At 47.5% G+C, this 26818-nt stretch overlaps 1 protein-coding gene across 1 annotated transcript in view; it reads left to right on the forward strand.

The window, feature by feature from the left end:
• COL13A1 (collagen type XIII alpha 1 chain) overlaps positions 1 to 8171 on the forward strand; it is an 81442-nt gene extending 73271 nt beyond the window's left edge. The window contains exons 32-34 of the mRNA XM_066349246.1: positions 1613 to 1699; positions 5831 to 5869; positions 7885 to 8171. Coding sequence (XP_066205343.1) covers positions 1613 to 1699; positions 5831 to 5869; positions 7885 to 7887 — 129 coding nt within the window. The 3' untranslated portion in view covers positions 7888 to 8171. The remainder of the gene's footprint in view (positions 1 to 1612; positions 1700 to 5830; positions 5870 to 7884) is intronic.
• The last annotated feature ends 18647 nt before the right edge of the window (positions 8172 to 26818 follow it).

Below are 26818 nucleotides of genomic sequence, written 5' to 3' on the forward strand. Positions count from 1 at the left end.
TGTCATGATGTTCCCATTGCCGGGAGGATCTCGGAGCCAGAGTAGTTATGCCTGATTGATGTGCATAGACTTGTTTCCTCTTAAAATAGATCATTTTCTAAGTAATCATTTACATTTTAGAAAGCTCACCTAGAACAATGTGTTGGCAATTACAAGGAACCTCAGGAATCAAGAAATTTGGGTAATTTCTAAAGATCCTGGAAAATATTAAAAACATTCTTATCCTTCTCCTCCCTCTAACAAAGCCCTAGCCTTCCGTGACAGGACACAGTGACACAACAAGCCCATACCTCTTATGGCAGCCTTGACCCCTATACTAGCTACCAAGAAATAATAATTGCCGTTACCGTTATGAAGCAGCTATCATTTACTGAGCACGTACTATGTGCCAGTGTCAAGCACTTACACAAAGTTTTGAGACAAGTGTTATTATCCACATTTTACAGATGAAGAAACTGAGGCTTGGAGAGGTTAAGTAACTTCCCAAAGTCACACTGCTGATAATAGGCACAGCCTGCTTTGGCTTTAAGCCTTTGCTCTGATCAATATGCTGCCCTCCTTCAGGGTCTTGTGGCCTTGGAGGAACACTGTGGGAGCATCAGACAATTGGCCTTCTGTAGGGGACAGGAGTTCCCAGAAAGAGTCCCTAGGGGCATACTTGGCCCCTTTATAAGGAAACCAAACCTCAGAAAATCAAAACTCAAAGTCATTACAAAGAATTCTGCACAGCCCTTCTTTAAATGAAAAGTGACTCTGACAAGTGCAAAATAGGTTCAATTTAGAAAGACGATGTTTCCTGAAGGTTTTCAGAAACAAATGAATTTCTTGAGCCAACTTGTCCATGGCTTTGGACTGGGATGCCAGAGACACCTAGAATAGCAGGACCCAGCTGAGAGCCAGGGGCCACCCCTGAGACCTGGACACACATGTACACATGTGCGCTTGAACACGCAGCACCCACTCCTACATGCACATACTGGTATCCAAATGCCCAAGCACATTCTCTCACATACTTCTGTATGTACAGGCACAGTTGCATACACACACATGCATAAGCAGGTACCCATACATTCATGCACACATATGTACAACCATGTACGTGCACACTTGCATACCTGCTGTGTTCTTATACACACACACACACACCCCAGGGCTCTCAACAAAAGTCACCTTGCCTCCTAATAGAATATCAAAGGGACAAAAATCAATTGGTACAAAAGTTGTCAGGCCAAAGTCTTTCAAAAATATACCCTCAAAGAAAAAGAAGTAAGTCCCCTTGTTGATCATAGACCGCCCTGGGCTCAGTATTAGCAAAAGTGGCCACCAGTGTCTTTCCTCTGCATTTCCCTCCCCCTCACCTCTGGGCCCCTCTGCTCCCTCTCCCAGGCCCCGCTCACCTCCCTGCCCTCCCCACCCGCCTTAGCCAAATCCTCGGGTTCTCAGAGGGGTGGCAATGAGCACTGACCCCAGACCCTACTGGGGAGACTGTCCTAGTTTAGGGAAGCTATTTTCCCCTCTTTAATTTTTTCTTTTTCTGTCTTTAACCTTAACACATGAACGATGCTAAAGTTTTGACGTTTTGTTTTTTCTCGAACTAAACTATTGTTTGCAGGGGGAGAGGGGGAAGAAAGGCTCTAGAGGGCCTAAAGGGGATAAGGGAGACCAAGGAGCGCCTGGATTAGATGCCCCCTGTCCATTGGTATGTTTTCATTTATCACTTGCCTTCTTCTAGTACTTTCCTCGAGGTTTGCACACTGGAAACAAAGAAGGCAAATGAACGAAGATGAGAACCGAATGGCTGCACTGCTGCTCCCAGACCTCTCTGTACACTTGGCCCATGCAGGGTTGCTGCTGCTGGTGTTGCCTTCAAGCCCCGGCCGCAGGTCGTTCTGGCAGAATCCCTTCCCTTGAAGATGCAGCACAGTTGATGTGTAGCAGTGGAGAGGCCCTGACGAAAGGGCTTTTGGAGAAGGCCTGGGCTCTCCACTCCAGGATGGCTTTGGAAGCCAGTGCAGCATTTGGGAGCCGTGCATTTGCCTTCTTCGTTTGGTGGCCACCTCTGTAGCCAGCAGTTCAAGCTGTTGGAATCCTCACTCGGTCAGGATGCAGGACATCAGGTCAGCATCTCCTAAGGGCCACCACTGCCACAACTGGGCAAATCAGGGCCAGAAAAGGGGCTTTTAATATGTGGTCTCCCAGTGCCCACCAGCCACCCAGCTAAAACCTGCAGAATGAAATCAGTAAACAAACACCCCCTTGACACCTTCCCCAATGAGCCAATAAGAAACGACTCATGGCACGTCACTACCTTTGCCATCCATCTGAAGGTTCTGAAAATATGATGCACTAACGTTGAGATTTGTCTGTGCTTACTCCAACTGAGTCAGTAAAAGGAGAGGGGGTTAGCATACATGATTCAAAGCTACACTCTCTGGGAAGCCAAAGAAAGTGTCAAGTTGAATTTCGAAGGTGGGAATCAACTGTGATCGGGGCCCTACTTATCGATGCCCCCAAGGTCCTGCATCCTGGCCAAGGTAGGACTGGGCCTCTCTACTCCACAGTCTGAGCTGGCCAGCTTTGACCTAAATAATCATCGTGGTTGGTTTTGTGAACAGGGACACCGAGGTTTTAAAGGAGAGAAAGGGGAGCCTGGGTTACCAGGGCTGGACGGACTGGATGCCCCGTGCCCATTGGTATGGCATCACCCCCCCTGCCTGCATGGCCAGTGTGGGCTTCCCCGCATGTGTGGTTCACGCCTGCATGCCTCCCCAACCACCCTCCACCTCTTCCTGCTCCACCCATCCAGTCTTCACTTCCTGACTCTTCTCCCTAGACACCAAGGGTCATCCTGCCTTGGCTGGTTCTCCGGAGCTCCTGCCACGCCCCCCTCTTGCATGCAAAGTTTGCAGGGATGTTTTCTTGGCTTCCTCCTGAGGCTGCTTTAAAAGCAATCACCTTTATATGAGCCATCCCTGCCCAACCCAAAGCCAGCATGGGCTGTACCTGATCCTCCCTTCAGAAAATCCGCCACCGGAGCGAACTGGGAAAGCGGGTTCTCTGGGCAGGTTCTTAGGGCTGTCCCTCTCTCCTACACACACTGCCGTTGGCCTGGCCAGCACTGGCTGAGTGTCGGCACATTTGACACAGATGCCAGAATCAGCCCCACAGCCCTCCCTGCTCCAGCAGCTCACGGTTTGGCAGGGGGCAGATGGGCAAGCTTATAAACATGGGTACCGTGAGAAGTTCTAGAACCAGGGTAGAGAAGGAGGCCACCCTGGCCATTCTGTCGGGCCTGGTCCGGGTGTGCCGCCCCAGTGGTTCTGCCTGACCTAGGGGATGGGGATGGTCCAGGATCAGGGTTCATCCTTTCTGCTTAAGCCCCAAGAGACACTAAAAGACCCTCTTCATTTCCCTTTATTTCATCTTCAGCTGGTTCACCCCTGAAAAGCCTGGAAGGGCACGGAAAGGTTGACATGAAGTTAAGGAAGAGAACAGAGGAGACAGGGAGGTTGGAGGGAGGGGGAGACATTCAGGACCCCTCACCCCAGCAAGTCCCGGCCTATGGCAGCAGTTCCGTTCCCACCTGGCCCAGGCCTCTCTAGGCAAGGACCTAGACCACCACGCCCCCTTCAACTTATGCGAAGGTGGCGCTTCATTTCAAGGCAGTTGGCACTAAAGTTTCCTGTTCTCCTACATTTCCCCGGGATGTTTGGAGTTCATGGAGCTATTTTCATACAAGTGACAGTCAGGTGTGAGTTCCAGCCCCACATCCCCACCCTCGGGTCACACAGAAGTTATCTTTGAGCAAAAGAGAAGTTATTTTTTTAAATATGCTGTGTGACCCTGAGAAATGACCATAGAGCCACTGCAAGGGACTTTCTAGGGAACTTTTAGATCAACAATAAAAACACGTACAAGCACGTAGAGTGGCATGCCCCCCATCCCTCGTTTCTGAAACCCTTGCTTGCTGCCCCGCAACCCACTGCCCAGCCTGCCGAAGCCTGAGCACGCAGCACGCACAGGCGCCTCTCTCAGCTGTGGGACACCCCCTTCCCTCCAGTCGTCGGCCAGGTGTCCCTCTGCCACATCCCTTCCACAATCTGGACACCTTGAGTTCTGCCAGCTGCAGCCTGGCCTCCCTGCTCCTCTCTCACTCATCACCATCCTCCTCACCTGCACCGTCCTCCTCTGTCCCCCTGCCACCATCCACGTGCCAATGGGCATGCCACTGTGGCCAGCGGAGGCTCCTCTCCCTTCCAGAGTCCGTGTGAAATGGCGCCCCGTGTCGGGCTGGGGCAAGGGGCATTGGTTGTCATGAAACCCTGGAGTGCACCACCTCCCCTTGCAGACCCTCCTTCACTCACAGGGGACAGTGAAGGTCATATTTATTTGACCCTTAATGCAAACTAGCATATTCTCCAGTAACATCCCTCGTTGATGTGTTGTTTGTCTATTAATTTTGCTGTGAGGGTGTCATTTGTCTATTAATTTTGCTGTGAGGGTGTACCTATCTTCCCTTTATTTCTCCTTGCTATTTCTCCGTCTCCTGCATTGTGTTATTGTGGGCATGGGGGCAGGGGGTGCTATTGGTCATGATTTTTAGTATAAGATAACTAGACTTCTTCTGCCCTCCGTGCCAGCTGGCTGCCTGCTGAATGCCAGGTGAGAGGTTTAGGCACCTGTCACAGGTGGATGAAATTGGTCTGGGACACAGAGGGCTCCCATTCAGTCTCCTTGTAGCTGACCACTTCCTCTGGTCCCCTGAAACCATGTGTCCATCCCTTCCTCTGCCCTGGAGCCTGGAATTCTAGAATCTAGACATGAACTGAGAACCTGATCTTTACCCTGACTCAGCCTCCCCTCACCCCACCTTGTCTCTCAGAGATTCCTTGATTCCCCCAGGGCCCCAGAGGATGGGCAGTCCTGAGCTGCAGGTGCTTCACGTCCTGAGCTGCAGGTGCTCCATGGGTGCCGCACGCAAAGGCGACAGTGGCGCACAGTCAGTTCCCATCCTGCCACCGCCTCCTCTTCCCAAATTCCCAGCAAGCCTTTGTCACCTTGCTGAAGGCACCTCGGGGCCATGCCCCTTTGTGTCACCCCCTTAGTGATTTCCAGATGGGAACTGCCTACCAGGCATCCCCCAACTACGGCCCGCGGGCCGCATGAGGCCCCCTGAGGCCATTTATCCGCCCCCCCCCCCCCCGCTGCACTTCCGGAAGGGGCACCTCTTTCATTGGTGGTCAGTGAGAGGAGCACTGTATGTGGCGGCCCTCCAACGGTCTGAGGGACAGTGAACTGGCCCTCTGTGTAAAAAGTTTGGGGACCCCTGGTAGACTCTCTCCTCCCACTGCTTGAGGAAGGGAAAGAATAAGAGTGGAAGAACTGGCGGCCACCTTAGCCATCACGTCATACAGCCCCGCCTTCCCCAGGTTTTACAGAGGAGGAAACTGAGGCTGCCGAGTGCTGAGCAACTTACCCGTGCACACAGCACTCAGTGCAGCTAGAGCAGAGACCCGAGAGTCTTTCTACGGCACCCAGGTCGCCTCTGCTTGCTGACCGCACAGGCTAGGACAGCCCCTCTTGACCTTGTACTGTAACTTTACATGACCCAAGCCACTGGGAAGACAGATGGACTTGCTTCCTGTGGCCTTCTGACCTGGAAGTAAGTCCCTGACCTGGAAGAAATAGAAATAGAAAAGGAATAGACAATAGCAGGCGGGCCTCAGCCTGATCAGCTGCCACAATATCTGTGGTTTTTGTTCCATTGCCCTGCCTGCTTGCTGGGCCATTTGGGAGGGTCTGAGTCCCGTGCTTTTCTCCTTCACTGCAGGGCGAAGACGGCTTGCCAGTCCAGGGCTGCTGGAACAAGGTAGGTCTTCCAGGGTTCGCTGTGCCTCAGGGGCACATGCACACTGGGGCTCTGTTCTCAACAGTGTGATAAGCATGCACAATTTCCACCCTGGGCCTTTCTGCAGATGAGACATGGGTTGAAAAAGAAATGATTCCAAAGGCTGGGTGCCCATTAAACATCCCACGTCCTGTGCACACTTGGAGAACATTTAAAAACGCTTTTCAAGGCATCAGCAAACACAGTGAATGGGATTCCCATGTAGCCACACAGATGACATCTGTGTGCTTTGTGTGGTTAATTTATCCAGTATCTTTCTTCCAAGGAGCTCTAGACCTTGTTTTAAAATTAGCTATCATTAGCCACTCTCATAGTGTTCATCTGAGGTCATTTAAGCCATATGATGACATTTATCCAGATGTAAGGAATCTAAATTTCTTAAACTATAAATCCACATGGATTCTATCTCCCCACACAGAGGCTGGCCAGCTTACCACCACCCTTCCCTTGAACATAAACTGTCAGGGCTTCATGCTTCCACACATGAGTCCTGCAGCCCAAAATTTCTAACAACAATGAGTTTTCATTTATTCACACTTGCCCTAGTATTTGTCGTCATCAAAGCCATCTGACCCCACAGAGTGTGCCCATGCACACAACCACCACACTCAGCCACGGCCCCCAACACAACATTCCCCAGCCTGACCAGAGCCATCGGTTTGCTATTCCAGAAGGCTGGCATGGTCCTGGCAAAGGTGACACCTTTGTCCCACCATCAAAGACTTTTCAGAGCCCTAGCAACCCTGGCCAGCTAGCTCAGTGATAGAGCATCAGCCCAGTGTGTGGAAGTCCTAGGTTCGATTCACAGTCAGGGCACACAGGAGAAGCACCCATCTGCTTCTTCACCCTTCCTCCTCTCCTTTCTCTCTATCTCTCTTCCCTTCCCACAGCCAAGACTCCATTGGAGCAAAGTTGAACCGGGTGCTGGGCATGGCTCCATGGCCTCTGCCTCAGGCGCTAGAATGGCTCCGGTTGCAATGGAGCAATGGCTCAGATGAGCAGAGCATCGCCCCCTAGTGGGCATGCTGGGTGGATCCTGTTGGGCACATGTGGGAGTCTGTCTCTCTGCCTCCTAGCCTTTCACTTCAGAAAAATATAAATAAATAAATAAATAAATAAATAAATAAATAAATAAATAAATAAATAAATAAATAAGACTTCTGAGCCCTCTACTATGTGGGCTGCAAGTATTGGTTCTTATTCATAACAGGACTAGAGACACCAACCTGTCGCAGAGTTTGTGCTTAGCCAGTCCCGTTTCAGTGACAGCAGAGTCACACCTCAAATGAGATGAATACGCTCCTCTACACTAAATGTTCAAATTCTCATTAGTCCATGGGATTGGGTAAAAGTGGTGAAACCACCTTGGGCACCTATTCGCCCATGATGAGGTACCTAAAGCAGTCCTCACCAGCGAAAGGAAAGCCCAGCACCTGAGGAAGATACCTCCCCAGGAATCTGGCCCTCCAGCCATGCCTTGTCCTCTAGCAAGCTCCCTAGAGCTAGTTGAAGTTCCACACAAGCAGATAAGAGGTATGTCGAATGAGGCCTCTTTCCCGCTAAGAACAAGATTATCTTCTTCAAGGCTGCTGCTGATGGTTAGGGGATAGAGATGGTTCCACTCTTCAAGAAAAGAACACTGCTATCTAGAGTTACAGTGCACTAGGGTGCTCATCTCTGTTGGTTCTTACCATAAATTCAGTCTGGGATGCTCAGTAATTCAACTACTGGGCCTCCAAAAGCAGCATAGACAGAAAGTGCCCTCTAGTGGTCATGAAGGGGCATGGCAGGAAGGTGAAAGGGGTTTCCCACCTTCAGAGTGCTGTTGAGTACCAGGATCTTCCATCCCAATTGCCCATCCAGAGCTACCATCCAATCCAGGACAAGATCTCCCTCTTCTAACACAAGGGAACTAAACACCCAGAGACCCACTGACACTAACTCTATGTTGTTTTGTGTTTGTTTTTGTTTTGCAGTGATGCCTGTAACCTGGGATCAACCTGTGTGTGTGTTTGTACATAGAATATTTATTTTTATACCGTTTTTACTTTTTGAAAATGTCAGAAATGTGATGCAACTTACATACTATTAAAAAAGTAAAAACCTGCATATTTTGTACAGAAAATGCCAACCTCTCCTCTTTTGTTTACAAAATGTTTGTATAAGTCTAGGACTCTAACACACTTTTTGTTTCTGATACAGTCAATGTTTGCATGATATTTGTGCACACTTATTAAGTATTGAAACTTAATAAATTATTGTGTTCTGGTGCCAAAGGGAGCCAACCAGCGCTAAGGTGCTGGCTAGCTTATGTGTAAATCAAAGACATGAAGGTCCGTGGTATTTGCCAAACACCAGGTGTGTCCAAGAATGTTTTAAACTCTTATGAATTTTCATTATTAAAAAAAGTAAAACATAGCCATTCATGATCCTGATTAATCATTAAATTAAATACATTCTTTCTTGTGAAAGCAGGAAGTCCCAGAAAAGGTTTCTCAGAAGTTTAGAGTAATGTTTGGAAATGTCACCTTCAACAGAATAAGGAGGGGACTCTATTAAGCAATGTCTACTGTACCATATTCCAAGTTCATTACAGTATCATATGAGCACTTAGGGTTCAGCTGTGCTGAACCACCCTCCCGCAGCTCCCAGACTTACAAAGGGCTATTTGCTACTGCTTTTGCTTTTTGATAGTTTTTTGTTTTTCTTCCTTTGAGCTGCAGCTACGAGTATCAGCTGTTGCAGTTGGCTGTCATTTGATAGATTTGCAAGGTCCAGTCACAACTCACAGTTGAAAAGCTTGCCTCATCTGTCACTTCACTCCAACAAAGAACAGTCAGAAAACAGTCATGAGTCTGGACCAGATTGGGTCAATCTGCAGTTTTTGTTTTTTAAGAAAGAGACTTTTATTGCTGCCGCTTCGTGGAACGGTGCTTAGTATAGTTTTCAGGAAACTTATTGTATTTATTTTTTAAAGAAACACTGATTTGTTGTTCCACTTATTTAAGCATTTATTGGTTGTATGTGCCCTGACCATGGATTGAACCCACAACCTTGCTGTATTGGAATGGTGCTGTAACCAACAGAGCTACCTGGCCAGGGCAGGAAATCTATTTTAAAGACAAAAGAATTAACTATGGTCATAGCATACAAGGTTCTTGTTAGATGCTTTACAATATAAATTGGTTCTTCTAAAGGTCTTGGAAATAACAAGCTACTTGAGTAGTTTAAACACCCTCTACATTTTGCTTACATTTAAAATTCTTTTAATATATCCTCTCTTTGTAGACAGTATATAGGCAAGCTTAAACTGTGTGCTTTCCACACACAGTCACAGCAATGCTAAATTAGTGGGCTTCACATCCTGAGACCCCTGCCACGTTGTAGGGGGAGGTCTCACCCACAAACTCTTGTGCTAACGCTGCCCAGACCCCAGGGGACCATACTCAGATATTTTGAAAATAGACAACTTCTTTCTCTGAGTCTTGGCTTCCTTGTTTGAAAAGGGGAGCACATGAACTGGAGCTGACCTCCATGATCACTGAGTGGAGCTCATCTGCCCACTCCCCACGGGGCAGAGCCTGAGGGACCCAGGCCCCGCCCCTGGCTGGCAGCCTTTCCCACTGAGGGAAAGCGCTAGAATGCAGGGCTTCCCAAATAATCCTGCGCTAGCTCCCGTGACCCCGTTCATGGCCGACCTCTCCGTTAGGCACAGCCAAGGCCCATGATACTCTCAGAGGCTGAGAAAATATTTTAATTTTTATTTCTTTCGAATTCAGAAGAAAAAAATAATATCTAATCATTAATTCAAGCAGGGTTAGATTTGCCTTTCCTCCAGAGCAGTCATCAAGCATAACTGCTTATCTATTTTATGGAAGGAGCCCGCAGAGCCCCGCCCACGTACCTGCTCCGTGAGACATGCTCCCAGCCGGCTCTACTGACCAATGCCGCCTCCAATTGCGTGCTCCTCACCATGGTCTTTTGCTTCCGCACCCCATCTGAGATCCTAAGGAGTCAGAGTGTGCCCTGGTTCTTGAATCTAGACCCACTGCCTCATTCCTTTTCAGGCTCTTGTTGGGGCAGTCAGAACCCACAGATGATCTCAGCATAGAGCCCAACCTTCACTGGAAAGCTCCCAACGCTGAGACTCGGTGTCAGCTAAACACCCTGGGTAATGACGGGCCAACAGAAACCTTATACTGGGTCTCAGTCCTGCTGTTGTTCCTTCGCTGGCTCCACCTCAACCAACACCACAGGGGTTTGAAGTCCTTCGCAATAATATAGATAAAAAATAGAAATGTGTGCAAAGAAAAGTTGAAAATTCAGAGTCAAGGAATGTAATACAGAGGAGTCAGCAGGAGAACCTCAGACTGGGGGCGGGGGGAGGGGCCTCACACACTTCACAGCAAGCTGCCCGGCCTCAGAAAACAAAGGAGCAGTTTGCCTGGTATCGGGGGCTATGCTGCCCTCTCCAGTGGTGGTCGGTCACAGAGGTTTGGCCCCACGTATGCAAGCACATTGTCTCCCTAAGTATAGTAGGGAGTCTGCCTACAGTGTCCTCAGCCAGGACCTCCTCCCATCACAGGGAGGAGCTAAGCTGCAAACCCTCAGCCCCCCGCCCACCTCTCCACTTGCCCCTTAACTCAACTCAGCTCTGCATCGAAAGCAATGTGGAGCAATGAGAAGTAGGGAAACACGGTCAGGGAGTTGGCAGAGTAGCCAGGGATCAGAACTCATGCTAGCAGACCAAGCAGACAGGGGTAACAGTAACCAAGTGCTAGGAGGGGAGACGCAGGTGCGTGGCAGAGGGCGAGGACCAGGCAGACAGGGGTAACAGTGACCGAGTGCTAGGAGGGGAGACGCTGGTGCGTGGCAGAGGGCGAGGACCAGGAAGACAGGGGTAACAGTAACCAAGTGCTCGGAGGGGAGACGCAGGTGCGAGGATCAGGCAGACAGGGGTAACAGTGACCAAGTGCTCGGAGGGGAGACGCAGGTGCGTGGCAGAGGGCGAGGACCAGGAAGACAGGGGTAACAGTAACCAAGTGCTCGGAGGGGAGACGCTGGTGCGTGGCAGAGGGCGAGGACCAGGAAGACAGGGGTAACAGTAACCAAGTGCTCGGAGGGGAGACGCAGGTGCGTGGCAGAGGGCGAGGACCAGGAAGACAGGGGTAACAGTGACCGAGTGCTCGGAGGGGAGACGCAGGTGCGTGGCAGAGGGCAAGGATCAGGCAGACAGGGGTAACAGTGACCGAGTGCTCGGAGGGGAGACGCAGGTGCGTGGCAGAGGGTGAGGATCAGGAAGGGCCGCTCGATGGGCTGGTGGCCAGAGAGGCTCATGAAGGTTAAGACATTCAGTCCTTCCTGGGGACTTGCAGCCCCTCCTGTTGAGAACCGCCAGCCTAGGGACAGAGTGATGCACCCAGCCCTGCCCAGTGGAGCTAATTACCACTGTGTGTGACCATTCCTTGTGAGCTCTGAGGCCCTGGTCTTGGAGCAGCTGCCTTCTCTGGGTCACTCCCTGGTCCCACACTCTGTGCTCTGGCACAGGGAACACCTTGCCCACCACTCTCTACCTGGAGACTTGGAAACACCTGACTTGACAGAGACTGAGCCACCGCCCCATGGGTGACAGTGTATCAGAGTGATCTAGGCCCGAATACTGGCTCTCACCAAAGTCGGCAGCTAGTGCCTCTTTAGTCGCGTGAGCCAAAGGAAGTGCCCCCTTGCCGCAGAAGAGAGGCCCCCACACGCAGCCCGGCCTGTCTCAGCCTCTCCCTGTGCTTTCTCCCTGCCCTCTGATGCTCGATTCTCTTCTCACCTCCTTCCAGGGGCTCTGACTTCCCCTGGCAGAATTAGCACCACAGACATGGGGAGGGTCAGGTTAGTTCACGGAAAAGGTGGGCATGGCCAGCGAGTTGGGAGGCTCGGCTTCTCATCATTTCTCCACTGTTAACTACCTGGAGCAAGGCAGCTCATTCCAGGGCTCAATGTTCCCAAGTGTCCAATGAGGCAGATGTCTTCAGTGACCTCTGACTTCCTGAAACCCTCTGACCCCACTGACAGGTCCGCTCAGGGGAGAAGGGGACGCTGGAGCGTCCCGCATCCCCCACCTAGGGCTACTGGCTGTGTGAGTCTGCATGGAGTCTTACGCATGGAGTGGGCATTGCAGCACTGTGTGGCATGCGTGTGCTTTGTAACTCTGAATAACAGCATTCCAAGGAGACCTGGCCACTTAGGAGGAGGTGACAGGCCAGCTTTCTTAGGGCAGGCATGGTGGTAGCAGGTGCTTCACACATTGGTATCTAGCTGCTGAATTCATCAGAGATTGAGCACTACAGGTCTAACCATTGGGTTGTAGGGGGTCCCCCAAGCCCCACAAATGTCAGGGACACTGGGCTGCCATGGTCCACTTGCCCAGCCCCCCTCATCTCTGGCTCTCTGCACCCTTCCCATCCCCATCCCCCACCCCACAAGCTGGCCTCACCCACACCCTGCACCTGGGCATATTTTCAGGCAACTTGAAACATTAAACACCTAAGACTCCAACTCCCCTGAAAAATAAAAATGAACAGGCCACTGGTGCATGGGTCAGAAAGGGGAGGAGACACACGCAGAGATGGAGAAGAGAGAAGACAGGCAGGAATAGGGGACCTCCCTCCTGGGCAGGATCGCCCAGGCCACGAGGCATCCATGGAGAATTCTAGAGCGTGGACCTCCCTAAAAGCAGCAGGCTCCTCACTCTGGCAGAGGGAGGCAGAGGAGGGCTCAGAGAAGGGACCTGGATTTTATATACTAAGGCAGAATTCTCCACACAAAGGGACCCTCTGGTCCCTAGAAAAGCCTTGCTCCTGAAGACTAAACAAAGTCTTTAACACAGAGGCAGAACTGAGCTAGGGACAAGACTTCAGCACCATCTAGGTCGTTTCCGGGGGGAGGGGGGGGGTTCAGGGTCTACTCACTGTCCCCTAAATGCCCTTTGCGTCCCCACCCCCACACCTTCTCCCAGCCCAGGAGGCACCCCCATGTGCCAGTCACCACAGGGCTCTGTCTTAAACATCCCTTCTTTATACCTCCTCAGGGGCCAGAGTCCATGCTGGGCCCTTGGCCTGGAATGCCCTTCTTGCTCACCTTTCAAAGTTCTGCCCTCCTTCCAAGGCCCCGCTTAGACATTATGGCCCTGAGGAGACTTTTCTGGGCTCCTCAGTGGATGAGTGCCTCCTTGGAACAACCAGGAACTCTGTGACCTTTGCTTCCTCCACAGTCCATTGGAGTAAGAAAGTCGGTCATCTATATTAGACAGTGAGCTCTTAGAGGGGAGAGACTAGTCTGTCTTATTCATTAAGCCCCCGATGACCTAGCTCAGGTCTCTCTCTACCCAATGGTCCAGGCTCATAAACATCTATGACCTGCTGAATTATCGACCTACTTTATTGAGCAACTACTGTGTGCAGGCAGTGGGAAGGGAGGGGTGGGGTTACTGAAGACTGCAAGGCACAGGAGCTAACAGAGACACCCAGCAGTGCAAGGACTCAGTAGAAACACTGTGGCGCCAGTGTGGCCAGAATGAAGAGAGAACCCAGTCAGCCAGAAGGGATAACAAAGCAGGGAGGAAAGGACTGATGCACAGAGGCAGTCCCCACCCTTGCCTCACCACCGTTTCTCTGATAGAATCATCCAGTGAGCATGATCTTGGGCCCTGCTCACTTCTTGAATCAGGGGGTCCAAACTGGGAGGGTGCCGGCCTTCCGCCGAGGTCGGCAGGGTCTGCAGGATTGCCCAGGCCACAGGGCACACTCATGTACTAGTCACCCCTGAGGCTCTGTCTTAAACATCCCCTTCTTTATACCTCCTCAAGGGCCAGAGTCGATGGTTAGTCGCCAAGAAGTGAAGCCAGCCAGCCCAGAGCCTTGCCCTGGAGGAGGGAGAAGACGGAGTTGCCCCTGGACAGAGGGTCACCGGCCAAACCTTTCCCAGGGGCCTGGCTTGAGGGGGTGATCAGAGGGTGACCACAGGAGAGTGTGGTCGTCTGCCCTCTCCAAGAGCCAGAGCCCACCCAGAAGAGCAAGGCCTGTGCGCCTGCCCCCTCCAGCCCGCAGCTGGGTGCCCTGCGGCTGCGGCTGCAGGTTCCAGGGCTCTGGGATGCCCCTTCTCATAGAGAACTGCATTTCCTTGAGCAACCCCTCTGCAGAGGGGGCTGCCGGTGTGTCACATCCTGACCTTGGAGAGTCTCCCCAGGAGGCCATGGCCACCGACCTGCCACCTTTCCCAGCTCCTTCTCAGCAGATTTCCTTTAACTCCCTCTGGTGCTGTCACCATTAACCCTTTGTCTTCCTGGGTTTTTTCAAATGTCATAAGCTAATGGGTGTACCAAGCTGCAAAGCAGAGAACATTTGTCTTTGAGAGGAAGACACACTATGTTGTAGAGGGAAAAAGCCCACAGTTGGGCCATGAGGTTGGGCCCTGGGCTGGTCCTCAGAGCCACGGGCCTCATACACCCAGTCTGGTGCCCTGAGATACACCATCTAGATCTGACAGTGATGGAGAAAGGCAGCAGTCCACATATGTCCAAGAGATCTGGAATAAGCTATCTTTCTTTAACAAAATTGTTGAAGGGACAGTGCCTGGAAATTAGCCACCCTCTGCCTTCCTTCTCCTGTGCATAGGTCACAATAGGCAGACCACCCTGCTGCCTGCTTCTTCCACAGGGTGGCCATGTTCTCTTGTTCAGTCCAGAACACTTGCAGGTGAAGGAGGGCACTATTCACAATTATGCCCTGACAACAGAAGTCAACCTGGGAAACCAGGAGGTGGGGTCATGCTAACCCATGACAACACACCAGCAATCTCCCAGCCCACAGGTCACACTCTGGCAATGACTCAACTTCTCCTTAGAGCGACAGCCATTTATGGAGGGCCTGCGAAGTCAGAGCCAGGTGGATATTGCTGGGGGAAAAAGGTGAACAGCCCCTGTTCTCACCTCCAGTCACTTCTGGTGGGGAATTAAGATGAGAACCCCAGTGACACCTGCACTGAAAGGGACGCTGGGCAGAGAAGGCAGAAGCACAGAGTGGCGGGTGTTCAGAGGAAAGCAAGGCCTTGAATAAACTGACACCACAGAGGAATTCCTCTGCAGGATGATTCCGAGTTGGAGAAGCTGGATCACCAGGCCACTCTCTGACTTTAAATCCATAACATCTTTCTCAGCCTGTAGGTTACAGAGAACGCATCAGAACCAGTTCGTTGTTTTTCTTATTCATAGTGTCTGGTTCACAAAGCTTGTCAATCACAGTTCCACAATTCCACTATTTTCCCTCTTGGGATGTGTATGGAAGTAGGAACAGCAGCCTCTTTGCCTGAGTTGGAGTGGTCCCTCCAAGGTTGCGGACAAACGGCAAGGGTCTCTCTCAGCCCCCTTTGGGGCCAAGGGTGCATGTGCATAACTACATGTGACAAAAGTCATAGCTAATGGACCCAGATGGTGATCCAGCTATGATGTAGGGCTAAGTGGGTACCACTGGGCTTTTTATATCCAAGTTAGCCAGCTGCTCAACTCTCCTTGCCATCCCCAAGGCATGGAAGAAATAAAAAACATCCTTATATGACATAACACACAAGTGAATGAGTTTAAGGACTTTCAATGACTCACAGGATCCTGGACATTTGTATACAGTCAAATGGTTTTCATCGTCTGCCAGTGAGCCACCTGCTCTGAACAGACAAACTTCAAGGAAGACAGCTCCATCACTGCCACCTTCTAAGAGAGGATACTGCCGGCCCCTGGGCTCCCTTCACTGTAAGAAATGCACTGAAACCGCCTGCTTGCTAAGAGACGTTTTTCTTGCACTCCACTCATTCCAAAGACAAAGTGTTTTATTGCAAATGTTGGCCAAAATAAATGTGCTTGCAACGCCCTCAGCCAGTGGGAAAGCACGCTGGCCTGGAGGGAAGAGGTCTGCAGCCGATCCTGGTGCCCTCCCTCCCCAGTGAGCGGCCTGAGCAGAGCCTCCCAGGCTCTGAGCCTCCACGCCCTCCTCTGCAGCCGGAGCAGGTCCTGCCTGCCCCGCAGGTGATGGGAGAACACCCTGTGCGGGGACTCGGCACACCTGAGAGCTGTACAAAGGGACAGTGTGAGGGTGAGTGCTCACTGTTCTGAAAAAAACCTTGCTTCTCATCTTCTCATAGTCAAACCTCAATTAACTGGAGTAACTTGAAGAATGGTTCATTAAAGTTTCTGGCAAAATTAGGTTCAAAGGAGGTTCTCTTGTGTCCACACAGGAGCCCTTGCTGACAGACATTGTGGGCGCTTAATGATGAGGTGGAAATGGTGGATGACCTGGGCTGGAACAAGCGGACAGACAAGGACGGCCTTGGGAAGTTGCTTTTTAAGGCTAAATTCCATAAACAGTTACAGGGGCTCTTAAAATTTTCCTTGAAAGAGAAAAATCAGCAATTTTTTAAATCTTGCTTCAAAATTGCAGTCACCCATATTTCTGGCTAAATGAGGATTTTTCCCTTTTTGGCTCCAACCCCAGATGGTTCTTGACACTGGGCCTGCTTCCATCTCCCCAGCAGCCTCCTGCCCTCCTCACCCCCCACCCCCACAACCTCCCACCCCCCCCACCCCCCACCCCCCACCCCCACAACCTCCCACCCCCCCACCCCCCACCCCCACAACCTCCCACCCCCCCACCCCCCACCCCCACAACCTCCCACCCCCCCACCCCCCCACCCCCACACCCTCCCACCCCCCCCACCCCGCCCTCTCAGGCACTGTGGGCAAGACTCCGGGTGTGGTCAGTCTTTCATCTTATCTTCAACAATCATTACCTTGGTATTTCAGTAGAAAAAGTTCTATTTCATTGTATCACACAGGAAACTTCAGTGCAGTTAATTGAGGTTTAAATGTATTTTTTTAAGTGAGTCAGAACCTAATTTTCAGAATTGCCTCAGGAAGATCAACAGCTTATTTGATTGTATAGGCAGTAGGAAAAAAGGCAGTAGGAAAAAAGGGTTCTGAGAGTAATCCCAGATGATGAAAACACTAATTACTTTTTCCCTTGTGATAATCATTTTTGGTTCAGACCTGTTTATACTGCGGGCAGTGGGTCTTTTCTATGAAAGAAAAACATTTACCTGCATATAGTTTGCTCATGGTTTAAGTTTTTCTATCTTTCCTGTTTTAATGTTATGCAAGACGTCTTCTTCTGACTCTTATATTTTTCCTTTGACTTTTAAAAAGTTATTTCCCTTAAACTCTCCTTTGGGTCAAAAGTGCCTCCCATGAAGGCAACTTGGTGCTAAGCCTCACTCCTGCTCCCCAGGTGTCCCCAACAACATGCATGGCTGTCCCATCCTGAACCCCTCTGGAACCCCTTCCACCCTGACATCCTTTACCAAAAAGCGGTCGTTTTCCAACACAGGCCCTTCCCTGGGCTGCAGGCCGTCACTGGTCTCCAGGGGCCGTGTTTCCCTCTCCCGCCACACTGAGCAGAGGGGGAGTGTTGGGAAGGTGCCTACCTTCTTGCCACTTTGCTGCTTTACCTGATGGTTCCCAAAGCCTCTTAGCAATCTCTGGCCCCGGAGGGATAAGACCCCAGCCCAGCAGCTCGGAGGGTCTTGCTAGCCGTCACTTTTCCTAGCTCCACCCTTACTCTTTTGGTCTCCCTGAGGATTTCTCTTCTCCATAACTCACATCTGCCCTTGTTCTGTTTTTTAGCTATTTACTTTTCAGTTCTCTCCCCACTCAGTTCCCACCCTCAGACCACTGGCTCCCTCCTCTGTCCTTGTCCCCATCTCTCAGTTCAGTCCACTGAGCACCATTAGAGCTCACCTCCCCACAACGAGTCCCCTGGGTAGAAAGATCTACAGTCTTGTCCACTTGTGTGATAATTTTGTTTTCCTGCCAAACACTCCTGGTGACTTGCATTTAGTCTTAGACAGGATGTATCATATATCATGTTCCCGGTAAGAAGAGAAATACACACTTTTATTTTTTAGTTTCTCTTCAAAGTCTAATAAAACATTGTTATTAAGACCCACTGGTGAAAAGATGCTCTGTTTGCTTTGTGTTTTGGTTTCCGGGTCATAGGCAAAGTCTCCAGGGTCACCTATTGGTTTTCAGTATGTCACAGCAAACTTCTAAGTAGAGGCCTATGAACGCTGTATCTCAGAGGAAAGCAGAGGCCGTAGTGCACAAAATGCCTTCACAATGCAAGGGTGAGACTAGATGTAATACTTTGTAATTCTATCATTTTTTGTTGATTTTTTTTGGTTGATTTTGATAAGTCAAATGCACTTTTCCTTATGCCTAGCAAGGATTTGTTTGTTTTATTTTAACCACACAGGTATCTACTTTTCTCTCACTTAAAGATAGGTTCTGGCTCAGGCCTGAGTTGACCAAGGCCCCCTCCCCACCAAGCCTGGATGGAAACTTGCAGTGAACGAGGAAGAGCTAAAATTCCCTGTGCTGGTTCTTTCTTTTTCCTTTGCAAACCCACTTGGTTTCATTTTGTGCGTGGATTGTTGGAATCCGGGATGAGGTCTCTAACATGAGATGAGAAACCCAGTCCAGGTGTTTGTAGCATAAAATAGTGGAGCTAATCGTTTTCTTAAAAACCAACTCTCTGATGTATAGCTTAGCCTAAACTCAAGCAAGCCAGTTCCACAGCCATCCGAGGCCCAGCATTTCCTGTGACTGAGCAGAGGGTTACAGGGTTCCTATCACCGTGGCCTGCAGAGTTCCGTGTGTGTTCTCCAGAACGAGCAATTGTAAGAATGGAGTGAGGGCTACAGGGTTCCTATCACCGTGGCCTGCAGAGTTCAGTGTGTGTTCTCCAGAACGAGCAATTGTAAGAATGGAGTGAGGGCTACAGGGTTCCTATCACTGTGGCCTGCAGAGTTCAGTGTGTGTTCTCCAGAACGAGCAATTGTAAGAATGGAGTGATCTAAGTGGTTCTCTTGCTGTCATATGGTCAAAAGGGTTTATAAGAACTGCTTTTAAGAGAAAATGAACACCTGTGTTTTATGTGCTGCTGAAGGCACTGCCACAGGTTCATGCAGGAGGAAGTGCTATCTCTGGGAATATGATTGTGCGTGAACTATTTAAAAATGTGTGTCATAAAAACCCTCACCAAGTAAGGGTAGAGGAAGAACAGAACAACATTTCACTAAACTAACTGGCCAAGAAATATGCTATTACCTGGCACACAGACTCAAAGGAGCTGGCTGGTTCTATGTTGGGCACAGTTTCTGTCCCCAGTCCATATATATATTAACCTGATTGTAAAGCAAGATGTCCCCACTTTGGAAGGGACCCTGAAGGAAGTCTGGTGTTTCCAGTTTAAGTTTGTTTAAGTTTTCTTTTCTAAAATAGCCACTCCTACGAGTGTCCCTCACCAAGTCCTGAGACACTCGCTCAGACTGTTCAAAATGAGTGTGGTCCTGAACATCAGAGCTCACAGCTCGCAGCCAGTCCACACAGACTGCTGGCCACAGGAGGACACGCACAGCCTCAGAAAGGCATTTGACTTTTGATGGTGACTGAAGAGCCTGATGGCTGTGTGGGCTTCCTAAGGTCCTGCCTCCAACCTCGGTCTCTCAATACTGACTGAAAGGGCCTGACCTGTGGTGGCGCAGTGGGATAAAGCATCGACCTGGAACACTGAGGTTGCCGGTTCGAAACCCTGGGCTTGCCTGGTCAAGGCACATATGGGAGTTGATGCTTCCTGCTCCTCCCCTTTCTCTCTCTCTCTCTCTCTCTCTTTCTCTCTCCCCTCTCTCTAAAAATCAATAAAATAAAATATTAAAAAAAAATACTGACCGAAAGGACTTCTTCTGGGAAGAAACTCTGTGCCTCATACCATGGCTTTCCTCCAACAAGCTGTTGTTACACCAGATTCCACTGAGCTCCCTGGCCTCTCCCATTAATGATCTAAAGAATGGCTCCAAAGAATTTGAATGACTCCCTAAGTTTCAGAGCTTCCTTTATAAGGAAGATTATAGAATCTCGTATCGTATTTCAGTGATTCAGTAAAAATGCCATTTTACCAGAAAAACAATACTAGGAACACGGTACCTGATTCCCTAATCCCAAAACGTCCTTTCTGCCCAACTGTCCTTTGTAAACTTCCACAACAATTCCAAGCTGATCTTTCTAGCCGGTTTATTGAAATAATTGGATTTTTTGCATTTGTTACTTTTACACTTCCATTTAAGCTTTTTTACCCCCTGGGTATCCGGGATATTTGATGTACAATGATTAAATGCACAGTATTTTATTTCTGTGATGAGTTTGATAATGGAACAGTTTTTCTTGCTTCTTATAGCCTTCAGATAATTTCAGAAATGTTTCAATCTTACACACGCATTTTGTATATGTTTTGCTATTGCTAACTTTATTATGTAAATACCTTTTGGCATATGTTGATGTTTTAAGTACTGTCTCTTTTTTATTGTGTTTATTATCATTATTATTTGATTATTCTTAATATTGGATATCTTTTTTGGTGCAATTTATTTTTCTAATCACCTTTGAGATTTTGGAAATATGTTAGTTACTTATTAAACATAGGCAACTGCTTAGCTTAAGTAGTGAGCAAGCTCTTTGATGGACTGGTATTGACATTAAATGACTGGTCCTTCTCTTCTCATTACCAGGTGCTATTTCAACAAAACTTGTTTCTCTGCTGGGTTTTTCAGTATTTCCCATTTCTGGCTTTTATTTTTAATTACCCATGATTCAATTTGCCAATGCCTAAAAATACCAGGTCAAAGATAGCTTTTTTCCTAGATGGTAGGATCTTGTTTCATTTCAATAACTCCCAAGCTAAAAGTAAACCACAGGTAGCTCCCAGGTAGCTGAGGTTTGCCTAAGGATCTATGACCAGATGGCTTCGCAAGTGGCAGGTGTTTTTGAAGTAGAGAGCAGAGCCCGCAGCTAACCCACACCCACGTCTGTTTGAAACTTCTTGCCTCCCACTTTGACACATCTAGGTAGCCTGCAACCTGGAGTTCTGAACAACTCCATCCCAGCCAGTGTGACACCAGGGTAAGGGTCCTGCGTGGGGTCAGAAGATCCAGGTTCCAGTCTCAGTTTTGCTACTTGTGCAATAAGTGACAACCCTTCAGGGCCTTGGCATTTTAAAGGGCAGCACTAGATATTCTTTGCAACTGGGAATATTCTATATCAATACAGCTGAGCAAATCAGCCTATTCCTTAAAACTTAGCTTTGCTACTCCCAAATAGGAAGAGTTTTAGCAAATGAGTACAACTGCTCCTTTAAGTAGAAAGCTTGCCGTCTGGAAACCCACAAGGGCCAATGGCCTGAACCGCAATGATGGAATAGGTATCCTAAGGATCAAAGGTGACCCAAGAAAGTGGTGTAGAAAGATTAATTACTTATTACACTAAGCAAGGGCTCCTTAGGAGAGCCCATCAAGCTAAAAAGATGAAAGAGTAACTGGCTCAATTAACAAAATGGTTAGGCAACAATTAGCCTAATGCACTTTGACTTGTAAGGGAAAAATTAACCAGAAAATTCTTTGCTGAAATCATGGTCCTTATTGTCTGTGTTGTCCTAGAGTTTTATATGCTATTTTGTACTTATTATCTATGGTGTAAATACTTTTCCATGTAAATGATGTATTGTAAATATGAATTATATATTTTGTTTCTGTCTTTTCTAAAATGGAAGTTGATCTAAGTAATAAAATACAAATCATCTACATCTTGGTTTTGGGTTTCTTTTTTTTTAGAAATTATATACCTTTAATATCTTTCAGAAGGGAAATAGAGTTTCATGATTAAAGGGAACTTCATTCCTAACTAATGGAAGTAAGATGGTGCCATAGAAAGAGGAAAAGATTAGGGGTCAGGACAGTGGGTTGCTGACTCTTTCATTAACAGATGTGGGACTGACTAAGTCACTTAACCTCTTGGAGCTTCTCTAAAAATGAAAGCAGCTGTCACAGTTGTTTTAAAACCCAAAAGGTAACAGATGCAAATTACTCTGAAAGTAAAAAAGAAAAAAGAAAAAAAACTGTATTCAAAGGCATGAAATTACTTAATCTTAATTTTCATTATGTGAATTGCTTGGAAGATGGACATTTTTATATAAAGGGAGATTGTATTTGGCTTGAATTTTATTTTGGAACAAAGCAAATTGAAATTGAGTGTGAAGTTAACTTTTCCTGTTGGTACTTATAAGACCTATGATTAATAATCATAATTATTTTATTAGCTTTAAGACCATTTAAACAAGAGATAAGTCTCAAGAATTTTTAACAAAATAATAAACTTTGAATATATATTCTTGGCTAGAGATCAAGATCTCTTAACAAGTGTCTAATATCCTGTGAAGAAGACTTTTTTTATGAAGGTAGAAATATAATCTAGTGACCTAGAATTGACAAGTCATCTAAAGTGGGCAAAACCAAAAGAAATGTCCCTTACAGACTCTACTGTGGAGCCAAGGAAATCCTGCATATAACTCTATCACACTGAGACGTGCCATCGTATCCTTTGTGGATGAGAAAACTGAAGTTATATAATTCAAAAGAAAGTCATGATGAATAGCAGACTGTTCCCCATTTCAACAGACCAAAAGGCTTGACCTACTTCCTACCATGTCTGAATAGAAACAAGCCTTTAAGATCATCTGTACCCCCTCATCTTTTATAGAAGAGACTGAGAACTTTTGTATTTCACCCAAAGTCACTCAACATATCTGTCCTCCAGCTCATGAGAAAAACAGCTAGGGATAAAGGGAGAGCCCTTTGTTCCACAGGCCCTTCTCTGAAGCTGCAGTCCCTCCTCTCTTCCTACTGTTCAAGATGGTGCACATGGTGAAAGGGAACTTGCTGCATTCATCTATCAGTCACCTATGACCCTCTATGTTCAGATCAAGGCATCAGAAACACAGTCATTGCATTGTATAGATTAGAGGGCTAAGTGGAGGTGTACAGAGCAAGAACAGAGCAGACTTTTTGGACACCTTTGGCAATCCAATATGGAGTCACTGTCCTCCATGACAGTTATGTCAAGTGCCATGTCAGGACTGAGGTAATGGGTGCAACAGATTGCCCTTCGGAAGGGCCCAGAATGCCCTAAACCACCTGAACACATGGATAGGCACTTCATCCAGACACTGATATAAATGGAACCTCCATCCCTTCTGGGCTACAAGAACTCAAAGCTCTGGCCACCCAGTGGTCAAGCTTATCTGCAACACGGGTCATGCTCAGAGTCCTGCCAGACTTTCACGCCACCAGACGCATGCTCACACTGTGGCGGCCTGGCTTGAGACTGTCACCTGTTTCTCCACCTGCAGATGCCACCAGTGATTAGGACTTCACACCCCACGTTCACCCTGCTCACTTTTATTGTGCGAGCTTCCTCTCTCTGTGTGTAACCTGCGTGTGACTCTATTGGTTTATTGGCAGGACTCCCCTAATAAACTTGGCATTGTGGAAAGACAGGAATGAGTGTGAGTGACTCCTTTCCAGGATGCTCCCTGTGAACAGGAAGAGTCGCTTCTAAAAGTTAAGGCTTCTACCTCTCTGCTCCTCCTTTTTAGAGAAAAAGGCAGACTTCCAAAACAGGAAATATGGGTTCCAGGTCTGGGTCTGCCATGAAATGTGACCACCACCAGCCTTTCCTGCTATGAAATGCTCGCATTGGGGTGAGACGTATAAAGTACTGCTTCTGTTTTCTATTTCCTGCCATTTTCTTTCCCGCTATCCTCCCCACCACCTACTAGCTTCTATCAGCTTCTTGAAGCAAAACTGGTTAAACAGGTAAGTCTTTTTGATTTGTAGTCCTGTGATTTTGAATTGATAAATCCAACAATGCCAAAAACAGAATCAAAAAAGAAAAATAAAGTTTCGCTGTGTTTTGTTTTAAATGACTGATGTTTAAAAGCTCCAATGAAGAAATCTCCAGAGAGCCTGACCTGTGGTGGCGCAGTGGATAAAGCGTCGACCTGGAATGCTGAGGTCGCTGGTTCAAAACCCTGGGCTTGCCTGGTCAAGGCACATATGGGAGTTGATGCTTCTTGCTCCTCCCCCTGTTCTCTCTCTATCTCTCCCCTCTCTCTCTAATAAAAATGAATAAATAAAATCTAAAAAAAAAAAAAAAGAAATCTCCAGAGAGATCATCTGCAGAAGCAAACCTCGGAAAGACAGGGAAGAGGAGAGTGGCTACACTTTTTCAGGAGTAATCAAACTATAGAAGGATTTTGTGTTAAAAGTCAGAAAAAGGTAGAATCATGATTCTCATGTAGATATAAAAAATGAATTGAAATATTTTATTTGACTCATATAATGAGGGAACCAGACAGATGTTTTAACCAGTTGAGGAGGAAAGTAAAAAAAGCACAAATTTATATAGAGTAAAGGAATGTTGAAAGAATTGCAGATAGATTAAAGTCAATAATCACTATCACATAGGACAGAATTTACATGTCTATCACTTACTTACAACTTACAATGCATTGTAAAACAGCTCAAAGACAATGTCATATCTATTATAGAATCTGACAACCCAGAAAGATATGCTGTAGATGAGGCAAAATTTTCCATTGAAACACAAGAATATTTTCTACAATTGTAAAGTTCTGCTTTATTTAATTCCTAGACCTGTTTCACAAACATTAAAGCTCATCATCATTTTGAACTCACATATTATGCTAGTAAATGTGTAATCAAGAAAACCCTAGAGCAGATATTGATGGAGCCCTGTATCTGAGTATTAACCTTCTGACCCTTGCGAGCCCTGTGCCCTTCCCCTCTCTGCTCATGGTCTCTCTGTCCCACCCTGCCCCCACTATGCTTGGGGCTAAGAACTCTTGACATAAATAACTAACTCTGCAGAGCTTATCAAAAGCAGATGTAGTGAAGGATGTTGACCCTGGATCTCATAACACTCATCGCTGGAAGGGCAATAAATCTCTATGATTATATGGCTAGAGTCTTTCTTCTGAATTAAAGACCCCTGACCCCTCACATTTGTGGCTGTTAACTGGGAGGACCTCTTTGTTACTAGTCCCTTAATTTAATGTGCTGACAGTTAAGATGCTCTTAGAATAATGAATTGTATGCAGTCTCTCTCTTTTTTTTTTTTACCTCATAGAGCCCTCTTCAATAATATTTCATGCATATCACCCACCTAGCTTTTTTAATGCTGGCAAATTCACAGAATCTTAATCATGAATACATAAACTATGCCCCTCCCCCTTTTTCAGTATTAATTAAATTACTGTGGTTACTGTACTCTTGCCACTGCTAAACAGTTTCTTTAGGACTGTTGGATAATTTCAAGTTAAATAACAAATCAGAATATTAATTCAAGATGTGGCTGTGGGACTAACAAGGTATGTGGCCTTTATTAGCTCTATATCTCCCAAGGCTTCTACTTCTTCATAAAGTAAAGTCATTGAATACTAAATTTCTTCTGAGTCCTGGCCTACAGTGATGAGTGATGGCTGGAGATACAGTGTGATCATTGGTATTTTCTATATGATATGACCAAGCCTCCCTTCTCCCTTGAGAGGGGAGAAACCAGAATAATACAAGGGAAAGGAGCCAGCAGGGATAACTGAGTCAGCCACTTATAAATTAACTATATCTCATAGTTCTCTAAATGGTTGCTTAGAGCCACTTGCAACACAAAGCAAGAAAAGCACGATCTGTATGTAGCTACAACCAGTGACCTGGAAACACCTTCCCCTTGCTGAACCCAGTGAAACTCCCCTACCCCTCTCCTTGAGCCCTGGAAAACCTTAAACAAAGGAATCACGTACCCATTGCTTGGATACTGTAAAGGTATATAACCTGTAAGAAAAATCTAATTTGGGGACCTCAGGCTTTGGTGCTACTAACCTTATGTGCTCTACTGGCTACTAATAAATTCTTTTTCCTTCATTAATTAAGTTGTCTGAGTGTCACCTCCATCAGGGTCGTTTTCCTGCAACAATAGCTGCTGTTGACAACTATAAGTGTCATTGAAAAAAGTCAGTGTACAACCTCTCAGAGATTAGATTTGTAAGGTGGGAACTGAGAAAAGATTAGTTGAGATAGCACCAACACATAGAGATCACTTTCCCAGCTCAGGTTCTGTTTGAAGCCAGGGCCTCCTGGGGCTTTTTTAAGAGTGAGGTTGAGTTATGCCGACGTAAATGCATACTCATTCAGTTCCTCTACCTCCAAATTCTGACCAGCAACATTTGATGTAAGAATACAATGTAGGCCCTACCCAGTTGGCTCAGTGGTAGAGCATCGGCCTGGTGTGCAGGAGTCCCAGGTTCGATTCCCGGCCAGGGCACACAGCAGAAGCGCCCATCTGCTTCTCCATCCCTCCCCCTCTCCTTCCTCTCTGTCTCTCTCTTCCCCTCCTACAGCCAAGGCTCCATTGGAGCAAAGTTGGCCCGGTTGCTGGGGATGGCTCTATGGTCTCTGCCTCAGGTGCTAGAATGGCTCTGGTTGCAACAGAGCAATGCCTCAGATGGGCAGAGCATCACCCCTTGGTGGGCATGCCGGGTGGATCCCAGTCCGGCGCGTGCAGGAGTCTGTCTGACTGCCTCCCCATTTCCAACTTCAGAAAAATACAAAAAAAAGAATACAATGTAATGTAATGTAGGGAGATTCAACCAAAACACTGGCCTCTACTCTTCAAAATTATCAATGTCATGTAAGACAAAGACAGAGAAACTGATTCAGATTAATGAAGAATAAGATTAAAGAGACATGAAAACCAAATGAATCCTGGTCCAGAATGAAAAACACTATAAATGTCACTATAGGGCAACTGGAAACACTTGAATGTGGTATGAGAATTAAATAGTATTGTATCAATGTTAAATTTCCTGATTTTATAATGGTATTGTGATTATATGTGAATATTCTTACCCTTAGAAA

Source organism: Saccopteryx leptura, chromosome 9 (genome assembly GCF_036850995.1).
Source record: "Saccopteryx leptura isolate mSacLep1 chromosome 9, mSacLep1_pri_phased_curated, whole genome shotgun sequence".
NCBI lineage: Eukaryota > Metazoa > Chordata > Mammalia > Chiroptera > Emballonuridae > Saccopteryx > Saccopteryx leptura.